This window comes from Lynx canadensis, chromosome B4 (genome assembly GCF_007474595.2).
Source record: "Lynx canadensis isolate LIC74 chromosome B4, mLynCan4.pri.v2, whole genome shotgun sequence".
In the NCBI taxonomy this organism is placed as follows: Eukaryota; Metazoa; Chordata; class Mammalia; order Carnivora; family Felidae; genus Lynx; species Lynx canadensis.
The window spans coordinates 65,562,774-65,574,432 of NC_044309.1; the positions used below are offsets into that span (position 1 = coordinate 65,562,774).

General features: G+C 36.8%; 1 protein-coding gene and 1 non-coding gene across 2 annotated transcripts; both read left to right on the plus strand.

The window, feature by feature from the left end:
- The first annotated feature begins 1,184 nt into the window (after positions 1–1,184).
- LOC115518594 (protein tyrosine phosphatase type IVA 1-like) lies at positions 1,185–1,804 on the plus strand. Its single transcript, XM_032593731.1, has one exon. The coding sequence runs from the start codon at positions 1,267–1,269 to the stop codon at positions 1,786–1,788; it is 522 nt and encodes a 173-aa protein (XP_032449622.1). The 5' UTR covers positions 1,185–1,266; the 3' UTR covers positions 1,789–1,804.
- Positions 1,805–10,444: 8,640 nt separating this feature from the next.
- LOC115519610 lies at positions 10,445–10,565 on the plus strand. The gene has a single exon (XR_003970605.1). It is a non-coding gene; the product is annotated as a U6atac minor spliceosomal RNA (small nuclear RNA).
- Positions 10,566–11,659: the final 1,094 nt, after the last annotated feature.

The following is an 11,659-nucleotide window of genomic DNA, read 5'->3' on the forward strand; positions in this document are numbered from 1 at the left end:
AAAATAAAATCTTAAGTAAATCTAAAAAGGTTTTTTTGTCATTAATACTGACTTCAAAATAATTATGATCAATAAATTATTTTATTACAATTGAAATAATTATAGTATTGGTTCATAATTATATGTTATTTGACTCAAGGAAACATCTTTCTAAACAAGATACAGGATATTTCAGAGGTCCTTCTCATCTTCTGCAAGACTCCTCTTTTTAGGGACAGAAAGCCAGAAATTTCCTACAAAATTCAAGACACAGATTTTAAGGGTCTAGTGCTTCTAAATTTTAACAAAGAAATTTGCATTGGAAAAGAGTGTTACATCCAAGAAAATGCTTTCATGCTAAAGGTTAAATTACAGAGAGAAAAACTCAACCTCCAAACTTTCCCACTGCTTAAAGAAATTGAGAAGAATTCAGTGCTGCAACATGAGCCAGCCACACAAGCAAATTTTTCAAAAATAGTATGTATAGACCATGCACCTTTCACAAAAGTTAGTGCAAAATGACGCAGTTACTTAAAAACTCTAAAATTTTCAGAAGAAAACACATAGGAGCAAATCTGCTCGACCTTGGGTTTGTCAATGGGTTTTTAGATACAATACCAAAGGCAAAGAAAAAATGTTAAGTTGAACTTTATTAAAATTATAACTTCTGGCTCTTCTCGGAGCCACTCACTGCATGGTAGAGTCTGGTGCCCCTGCCGCCACCCCGTGATGACCACCGCTACCCCCTGCTTTGTGTCGCCGCCACCTCAGGAGCAGCTGTATGATTAGGCCACAATCTTCAGTGAGTACACATATTCCTCAGTTCTGTGGTGTTCTTGGTCACACATTTATGGAGTTTCTGAAGGACAGTGGAGATTACTTCCAGGCACAGCACGACCCCTATGTAGACAAGTGAACTGTAGAAATTCATGACTACTCCACCAAGAAGCCCCCATAAGAAATCTTAAATGAATGAAATCACTCATCATTAACCTGGACACAGAGTGTTGGCTTGAAATCCACAGAGCATTTTACAAGAGTTCTGACCTGGATGGGATAAACCTCAGTGCACTTTTTTTCTATTGCCTCAGTATTACTGGATTGAAGAATTGCTCCTTCTTGTTAGGAGGTTCATTTCATTTCCCACCACACTCCCAACTTCATATTCAGAGCACTGAGAATTTCAGGTGGAGTATGTTGAAGTAGACTCAGTTTCTTTGCATCATTTCTGCTTTCAATTTTAAAATTCTTTCATAACCTTATTGAGAGTTTTTTAACAAGAGTAACATGGCTCGAGTGAACTGCCCAGCTCCTGTGAAAGTCACATGCAAGAACCTGAGATTTCTCATTTCGCACAATCCAACCAATGCGACCTTAAACAAATTTAGAGAGGAACTTAAGAAGTATGGATTTACCACAATATTAAGAGTGTGTGAAGCAACTTATGACACTACTCTTATAGAGAAAGAAGGCATCCATATTCTCGATTGGCCTTTTGATGATGGTGTACCACCATCCAGCCAGATTGGTGATGACTGGTTAAGTTTTGTAAAAATCAAGTTTTGTGAAGAACCTGGTTGTTGTATGGCTGTTCGTTGTGTTGCAGGCCTTGGGAGAACTCCAGTGCTTGTTGTCCTAGCATTAATTGAAGGTGAAATGAAATACGAAGATGCAGTACACTCCATGAGACAAAAGCGGTGTGGAGCTTTTAACAGCCAGCAACTTTTGTATTTGGAGAAGTATTGTCCTAAAATGCAGCTGTGCTTCAAAGGCTCCACTGATCATAGAAACAACTGTGGCATTCAATAAAACTGGGGTGCCTGATGTCATTACATTGGAAGTGAAACTTGAAACAGGACCTAATTTGTTGTACACATTAGCCAACATGTTGGCTTAGTGAATAAGTATAATGAAGCTTCCATAGGAGTAGTGGAAAGCAGCTTTATTAGGCCACAAATTTGACAGAATTGCAACCTCTATGCTTGGGTTACCATCAACCTGTTTGGACACTTAGCAAAAGATTCTGGCTGTTCAGCATTTAAAATGTGTTTATCACTTATACCAGTTGACCTTTCCTGAAATCATGCAGTATTGAGTTATGTCTTTAAATCTATTCCCATGCCAAAATCTTATCAATATATAAGAAATTTACAAAGATTAGGTGCCAAAATACCCAGCACAATATTGTATATTTTTAGTGTTATACAGAACTAAAATCCCAGGAACTATGAACACTCTGGACCTTATGTGGTTTACTCCTTCAGTCATTTCTAACATAGAAATTAGGGCCTATATGGTTATTTGCCTGCTCACTTTATGTTTACATCTCCCACATTTGTACCAGTATACATCAGGTTTGCTCAACCTTTTTTTTTTTATTTTTACCAAGTCTTACAATAATTGTTTCATGTCTTTCTACAAATTTTACTTTGTGCTGTTATGGAAAACCTCCATTTTGAAAATCTACATTGTACAGAAGCACATGTCTTTACTGTCTCCAGACAAAAAAGCCTTACAGTTAATTTTAATGTTTGCACTTTCAGGTGCAACTTACAGGGAGGGCCTGAGAAAAGAACAGGAGGGGGCTATTAAGTATTTTTAGTAAAACATTGCCTTTGTCTTGCGCAGAACATGTAGAATATGCTCTTTAATTTAGTAAAGATTTTTTAAAAGGTAGAGGTGCTTTGTTATTGTAGCTAAAACAATTCTTAATCATAAAATTTCTGAAATACTTGTATTTTGTTTTCTTATCTGAAGTTGTTTACCAACTTATTTTTGTTTGAAGTGTGATTTTTTTTCTTCCTTCTCTTCCCAACCTCTCTTGCAAAAAAAAAAAAAAAAGAAGAAGAAGAAGAAGAAGTGGGTTTCTGCTAATTAATTGAGCAGACATCTAATATTTTATATGCCTTTTGACCTGTATAACTTAATATTTGGATACTTGATAATTTGTCTTATTAGGTAATTGATAAAATGGTGATGTGTATTAATGTTAGTTCAACCATATATTTATAGTGTCTGGGAATGTGTGGTTATAGTTCTGTCGGAGAAATAATTTGTCAGTGTTCACCAGCTTGTAAAAATCTAGTGCAAGAACTTAAACATCTAAATAAATAATGAAATGCATTTATCATCAAAAAATAATTAAAACTTCTGCCAAAGACACTGTAAAAGAATGAAAATGAAAACCACTGACTGGAAGAAAATATTTGCAAATCACACATCTGATAAAGGACTTGTATCCAGAATATACAGATAACTCTTCAAGGTCAACAGAAAGCAAAGAGCCCAATTTAAAAATGGACAAAAATAGGAGCAGAGTTGTCATCAAAGATGGTAAACAGATGGCAAATAAGCATAAAAATGGGTGCTCAACATCATCTATCAGTAGTCAAATACAAATTAAAACAGCAATGAAATCTCATAACATACTTATTGGAATATCTAGAATACAATGACATGCAGAAGAATGAAACTGGGTCACTTTCTTACACCATGCACAAAAATGAATTCAAAATGGATGAAAGACCTGGAGACTGGAAATCACCAGAATCCTACAGGAGAAAACAGGCAGCAATCTTTTTTACCTCAGCTGTAAAAACTTCTTATAAGAGATGTCTCTGGAGGCAAGGGAAATAAAAGCAAAAATGAACTATAGGAACCCTATCAAGATAAAAAGCTTCTGCACTGCAAAGAAAACGATCAACAAAACTAAAAGGCAACCGACAGAATGGGAGATGTTTGCAAATGACATATTGGATAAAAAAAATCAATACCCAAAATCTATGAAGAACTTACCAGACTCAACACCCAAAACCAAACAATCCAGTGAAGAAATGGGGAGAAGACATGAATAGACACTTTTCCAAAGAAGACATCCAGATGGCTAACAGACACATGAAAAGATGCTTAACATCACTCATCATCAGGGAAATACAAGTCAAAGCCACAATGAGATACCACCTCACACCTGTCAGAATGGCTAAAATTTTCTTCACTGTTGGTGAGAAAGCAAAGTGGTGCAGCCACTCTGGAAAACAGTATGAAGATTCCTCAAAAAATTAAAAATAGAGCTACCCTATGATCCAGCAATTGCACTACTAGATATTTATCCAAAGTATACAAAAAAAATTATGGAAAGAGCCCAAATGTCCATTCACTGATAAATGGATAAGAAGATGTGGTGTTTTCCATTGTCTGTACACACACACACACAAACACACACACACACACACACACACACACACACACACAATGGAATGCTACTCAGCAATCAAAAACAATGAAATCTTGCCATTTGCAACAACATGGATGGAACTAGAGTATATTATGCTAAGCAAAATAAGTCAGTCAGGGAAAGACAGATATAAGACAGATATCATATGATTTCACTCATATGTGGAATTTGGGGAACACAACAGATTAACATAGTAGAACAGAAGGAAAAATAAGGCAAAAACAGATACGGAGGCAAACCATAAGAAACTCTTAAATATGGAGAACAAACTGAGGGTGCTGGAGGGAAGGGTGGTGGGAGGATGGGCTAAAAGTGTGATGGGCATTAAGGAGGACACTTTTTGAGATGAATACTGGGTGTCATATGTAAGAGACGAATCACTGGGTTCTACTCCTGAAGCCAGGACTACACTGTATGTTAACTAACTTGAATTAAAAAAAGAACATCTAGAAAATTAAAATCTGAGAGTACAAACTGATGATAAGGATGTGTAGCCTTGGAAAACATCATTCATTGTTGGTAGGAATACAAAATTGTAGAGCCACATTGGAAGACTGGAAATTCCTTATAAAGTTCAACATAATCTTACCATACAATTTAGCAATTGCACTACTATTTACCCAACTAGTTTTAAAACATATGTCCATGCAAAATCCTGCACACAAATATTTATAGCAGATTTATTTATAATTGCCCCAAACTGGAAACAACCAAGATGTCCTTCCATAAATGAATGGAAAACAAACTAAAATATATCTATATAATGTAATACTATTCAATAATAAAAAAGGAGTTCTCTATAAAGGCATGAAAAAACATGAATGCAACATAAATATATATTGGCAGGTGAAAAAGTCTGTCTGGAAAAACTCCATGTTGTATGATTCCAATTAGATGACATTTTGGAAACAGCAAAATATGGACATACAAAATCAACCACTGGTTGCCATGTGTTTGAAAGAAGGAGGAGGCTTGAATAGGTGAAGCAGAGGGTTTTCTTAGGGTGGTTAAACTCTTGTGTATGATACTGTAATGGTGGAAAGTGACCATATGTGTTTCTCAAAGCCCACAGGCTTCTACAGCACAAAGAGTGAACCTTAATGTATGTAGATTATAAAAAGTCAGTTGGTAGGTCAGGAATATCAGGATGGAATACAGAATGTAACAGAAACGTCTAACTGTATTATAAGTGTATGAAACAACCTCACCAAAGGGAGTTGGGGAAAATGGTTCTGAATGGAAATAACTATTGTCTGTAAGACTCAGAAAAACATGAGCATATATTCTACTTGATAAAGTTCCCCACAGGGTGATATGGGTTGATTCTGAAACCACTATGAATGGATACTAGAATTGAGGTGTTAAGTAAATAGGGGCACCGGGGTGGCTCAGTCAGTTCAGCATCTAACTCTTGATTCTGGCTCAGGTCATGATCTCATGGTTTGTGAGATGGAGCCCCACATCTGGCTCTGCTGACAGTGCACAGCCTGCTTAGAATTCTCTCTCCCCTTCTTGCTCTGCTCCTCCCCCTCTTGCACTCTCTTGATCTCTCTCTCAAAAATAAATAAATAAACATTAAAAAAGAGATTAAGTAAATAGATGGTGAATGGTGGGAACATTCTTACTGTTGGTATGGAGGGTTCAAATAAGCAAATAATGGAGGTTAGAAAGATCCATGTCATAATAAATCAGAGGTATCACACTGGAGATAACAGCATTAACTCATGGTTAGTTTAATATAAGCACAGATGGCTCCATATAGAGCATAACCTGTACACACAGATTTGTATATACACACATATAGTACTTCCTTGCTCTGTCAGCTAAGAAAACCTAGAAGCAACGAGACCCAGTAGCAGCAAGCAGTCCTTGGTTTCTAATAACATTTGCCAATGAAAAGAACCCAGCCTCCTTGGAGAAATGACTGATTTTATGACTGGGATAGGAAATATACAAGAAGTTCCTGGTGTATCTTGTAGTGTGTAAAAATAAGACAATGTTAAAAAAAATGTTAAATGTAAAAAAACCCAAAAACCCCTCAATGATGGACATTGTGTGTCTGTGTCAAAGGGGGTTGCAGGAGCCAACTGAAAGAGCTCTCAATGGCTGAAGTTGAAACAATTTGAGTAACAAAGTAATATTAGATTATAACCCAAAGGGTAAAGTAAATGTCCATGAGTCTATACTGATAGTGACTGAAAATGACTGAATATATGTAAATGGAGGCAAGTAGATGAATCTCCTATCTAGAGGAAGTCTAAATAACTTATGTAGAGACTCCACCCTCAAGGAAGTGAACTATAACTTACCACTCCTTGTTTGTTTTAAACTCCCTACTCTTTAAGTGTGGACTGAAAATAGTGGATCCCTTCTAAAGAGTACAGTACAGAAAGGGGGAAAAAGTAAATTTACCATGGAGAAAACTGACAAACACTAGCTCAACCATGTGATCGACGTGAATGTCAACAGTGATTAGTCATGTTGATAGTATGTACCCTTGCTATGCTGTGATGAAAATGACACTTACCTGTTTGGACTTTCTCCTCAAAATCCATAACCCCAATCTAATCATGAGAAAAATATCAGACACATCCCAATTGAGAGGCATTCTACAAAATATCTGACCAGCACTCCTCTAAATTGTCAAGATCATCATAAAAAATAAATATCTGCCAAATTGTTATAGCCAGGAAGAATCTAAGGAGACATGAAAATTAAATGTAATGTGGTAGCCTGGATGGGGTCCTGGAAAAGAAAAAGGATATGAAGTGAAAGCTAAACAAAATCTGAATAAAGTGTGGACTTAAGAATAAATGTATCAATGGGACACCTAGGTGGCTCAGTCAGCTAAGCGTCAAACTTTGGCTCAGGTCATGATCTCAAGGTTCGTGAGTTTGAGCCCTGAGTCAGGCTTTGTGCTGACAGTGTGAAGCCTGGAACCTGCTTTGGGTTCTGTGTCTCTCTGTCTCTCTGCCCCTCCCCTGCTTGTACTCTGTCTCTCTCTTAAAACAAATAATAAAACATTAAAAAAAGAATAAGTGTATCAATATTGATTTATTAATTGTGACAAATTTACCATACTAATAGATAATAATAGGGAAACGGTATGTGTTTCAGAAGTTTCCTATACTATTTTCACAATTTTCTATAAATCCAAAGCTGTTTTAAAATTTAAAAAAAAGTTTACATAAATAATTATGTTATGTTTTTATCAGATTAATACTAAGTGGTGCACGGGATGCCAGATGGTGAGCCATGGTTCAACAACAGACCTCATGAGTTGATGAACTAGAAGTACTGACGGGGCCTGGAAGAAATACCTGGCATGCCTCCAGGGGCCACATGGGAGGTAAAGGCAGAGTGCAGATAGAAAGTCAGGACCTGGGGCACTGCCTTTAATAGGGTCTGTAGGTGGAATGCTTAATTCAAACCGAAAGAGCGGAGTATTAGTACGCCAAAAGGGGAAGACAGTGGGGAAACAGAAGAGACTATTGATCACAACGGCTGTTAGCTTATATTTGCTTGTGACTGTGCACTGCTACGGAGAGTTTAACAAAATTACTCCATAATATTTTTGTCTTAGCATCTGTTCCCTGTTGCCAAGATGCCTGTGGGGGGCCTTGAACTGATACTACCACTCCCTTGAGCCCACTTCCTAGATAACAGCCCACAGACTCACAAGTCAACTGCCCTATCCTTGTGAGAAACATTCTCCTCTGCCCCCTCAGCCTTTTCTTGTGCACCCCTTAGACAAGACCCCCTTGGTGCTTACCAAAGTCTTGCTCCTTTGGTTTGAATTGACCAATCTGGGCTTAATCTGCAAACTTCAAAGCAGTCCACCCACTGATCCTAATAAAGGCAGTGGACCTGGTCCTGACTCTGTCTATCTGCACTCTGCCTTGACTTCCAGTTTGGCCACTGGTGGTGTACTGGGTACTTCCTTGAGGTCCTGTGAGTAATAATCTATAATTCCAGTACTTCCTTCAGGACCTATGAATAATAATCTATCTTTCAATCCCTCATGTGGTCTGTTGTTGCACTGCAATGCTCAGAGGCTCTATTTAATGAATATTAATTTAACAAAGTCACAACAACTGCCATGTTGGGGCACACAGTTGCATGAGGGGGCTAATGTCAGCTTAAAGTCACTGAAGGCAGTTTGGCCAAATACAATGGATGGTAAAGCAACAATGCTATGGAGTAGCTTAGCTAAACTCTCAACATATGTACCCAAAACACCCCACATGGCCATTAATGAGAATGTAATTAATGTGCTTGACTATCCAAAGTAATTTAGGGAAAGAATTAGCGAAAGACATGAACCAAACTAAACAGATTAAAAAGGGGCAATTGCAAATTCTAGCTCTGAAAAATAATTACGTATAAACAGGAAATACTAGTAGTAACAAAAATTATGACATAAAAGTATGGAAAAGATAGGGACTTAAGGAATGCATGTATATTGTAAGGCAAAATTCCACAGACCATGTATCTAGTTGAAGAATCAAGGACAAGCACTTATATTCATTTAGAGCCAGAAATAGGAAAGAGCTTGTGCAGTTAAGAGCGGTTGCTTCTGAGTATCAACGTTCAATGTTGAGACTGTTGTCAACTTTAGGAAGAATGAGACTCGCAGAAACTTTTGAATTTTGAAACTATATTTTTCTTTAAAATATATTAAGAATAAAAAATAAAAAGTAGTGTGTTTAATGGAAAAAACATTAGGCCTAAATTTAGGAACCTTAAGCTCATGTGCTAAAAAGTGATAAACTTTGAGCACAGCACCATTTCAGGTCTTCATTTTTTCACTTGTAAACTGAAATATTGGACTAAATGATTCATGAGGATCTTACACTCTAAGATTCTAAGGTAGTAAAAAAATATACACCAATTATTTTATAAAGGGACTTGCCATGAAAAACCTTTTTGTTTTTTAAGGAAAAAGTAAAATTTGAATGACAGGCACACACACACACACACACACAATTCCAGCATTAATGGTTTAAGTAACTACAGTTTACATCAGAGAGATGCCATATAATTATTTAAAATTGCAAGGGATGGCGAGTAACCATTTTAGGGATACAGTGTGAGCTAAGACACTATTCTAACACATTGTATATTACACGGGTGGGGAAGAGTATGTGATCGCATCAGCTTTACCAGAACACATGATTAATGAAAGTTTGAAGAAATGGGTGGAAGTCATAACACAGACGGCTGTGCAGATCAGTTAAAGAGCTTTTATGACTTTATCTCATGGTCAAAGAATGATGTAGAAGAGGCAAAATATGAAAAAAGTTTTAGGACTATTAATGTGGTAGTTGTGTGGAGGAAGACAATGATACAAGTTAACAGATGACTTCAGATTCCCATGTATGTAGGTTGGAACCCTGGTTCTGTATGACCATCAGCAAGTCACTTAAACACCTTAAGCCCCCAGTTTCCTCATGGGATTATATGAAATTAAAGGGTATATTTATATAATACACTTGGCATAGTGCGTGGCTCAATAATCAAAAACTAAAAAAAAAAAATGCTTTGCAAACAAAAAGTGGGTACAAAGGGCAAAGTTTAGTGAGACCATTAAAATAGTTTAAGGAGATGTCAATGAAAGTAAGATTAAGGAATGAAAGAAGTAATAGGCCTTAATGACTAGCCAAAGGGGTGAAGAAGTATGAGGGGTCACCATTGACTCTGAAGCTTGGTGTCTGAGTGACTGTAAGACCCAAGGGTCAACCCGTCAGAAATATGAACTCCAATAAAGGGGAGGAACGGGCTCAGGAATAGAGGGAGTATGATGAGTTCTGTTCTAACTGTCTTGGGTGTGAGGTGACAAAGAGATTTCTAGGTAAAAACGTCTAACAGGCAACTAGAGATATAGATTTGTGATATCCTCCTCCAACTACTACCTGGACATATATATTAAGGTTCTGTTCCCATTCATGTTCTTGTATCTATAGTCTCCCTCTCAGTAATTTCAACCAATTCCACCCTTTCAACAATCACGCTCTTCCTGAAAATCTGAGGCCTACTGGAAATTTCTATTTCAATGTCTCATAAATACCTCAAACTCATTGTATCCCAAATCAAAAACTGTCTTTATCCCTAACCAGGCATTTATTACTGACTTGTCTCATTCTGTTAATAGTACCTCAAGATCACCCAGAGTGGGCAACTTGGAGAAATCATTTATGTCTTCTCCTTTCCTGGTAAAGTCTTGTTAAATGAGTGCTGTATGAAAGGAGAGGTTAGTACTCTTGAAAAAGATGAGAAGAACCTAGTTACTAATGTAACACATTCATGGTTAAGGGATTGCTACGCACTTCATGGCCTCTCATTATGATGTTGCACAAATTGTCGGAGATACAAGTGGTATATCGAACTGCATTAACATTAACGTTTTTTTCTTCATTAAAACACAAAATTAAGAGAATCAAAAGGCAATGCAGTGAGTGGGAGAACTTATTTGCCACACATATCTGACAAAGGAATTCTATCAAGAATACTTAAGAAACTCATCACTTCACAAAAGAGGACTTTGAAATGGCAAAAAAGAAAAGAACATATGGTAACTCTACTATTTATTTTAAGGAAATACAAAATGAAACCCATGAGAACAAACTACTGTATACTCACCAGAATGACTGGAATGTTAAAGACAGAAAATGCCAAGCACTGGGAAGGATATGGAAAAACTCGAATTCATATATTGGTACGTGAAGCATTAATCGCTACAACTATCAGAAAAGGAGTTGGTATGATCTACTACAGCAACATGTGTGTGACCCAGGAATTAAATTCCTACATGTATATCCAACCAAAAATCATTCACACAAAAGTCGTGGCAGCATTATATGTTATTACTCCAGACTGAAAACCACCCAAATGCCCACCAACAGTTGAATGGGTAAATAACTATGGTCCATCTATGTGGTATAATGCCATACAGCCATGAGAACAAGCTAACATACTTGGATAAATATCACAAGCATGGTGTTGAGTTAAAGAAGCCAAACAGGAGGGAATATCATGGAAAATTGCATTTATGTAAAATATGAAAGCAATTGAAAGTAATGTGTGGTGTGAAAGAGCAGTAGAATGGAGAGAGGTAGAGATAGAAAGTGGGGTTTTCTGGGGATGGTCTCTTCCTTGATATAGGTGCTGGTTTGTGATAATTAAGGTAGTTTATATACACCTGAGAGTAAACAAAGATATGTACTTTTTTAATATGTGTATTATATTTCAATTTAAAGTCCTATAAATTTGGCGACTTCATTATTTTTCAACTGTTACCTCCTTAGCATCCAGTGTTCACCTTTTTATCTCAGACCCTTACTACCTTCATCTAAACAATTGTTGATTTTCCACAACTTTCTCCCTTTTAATTTATTTTAATTACACTTGGTCTATTAGTCTTTCAGAAGCAGAGCTTGGATCATGCAG

Bases quoted from the DNA above. Each gene is read 5' to 3' on its own strand.
- LOC115518594 (XM_032593731.1), top strand. From the start codon at position 1,267: ATGGCTCGAGTGAACTGCCCAGCTCCTGTGAAAGTCACATGCAAGAAC.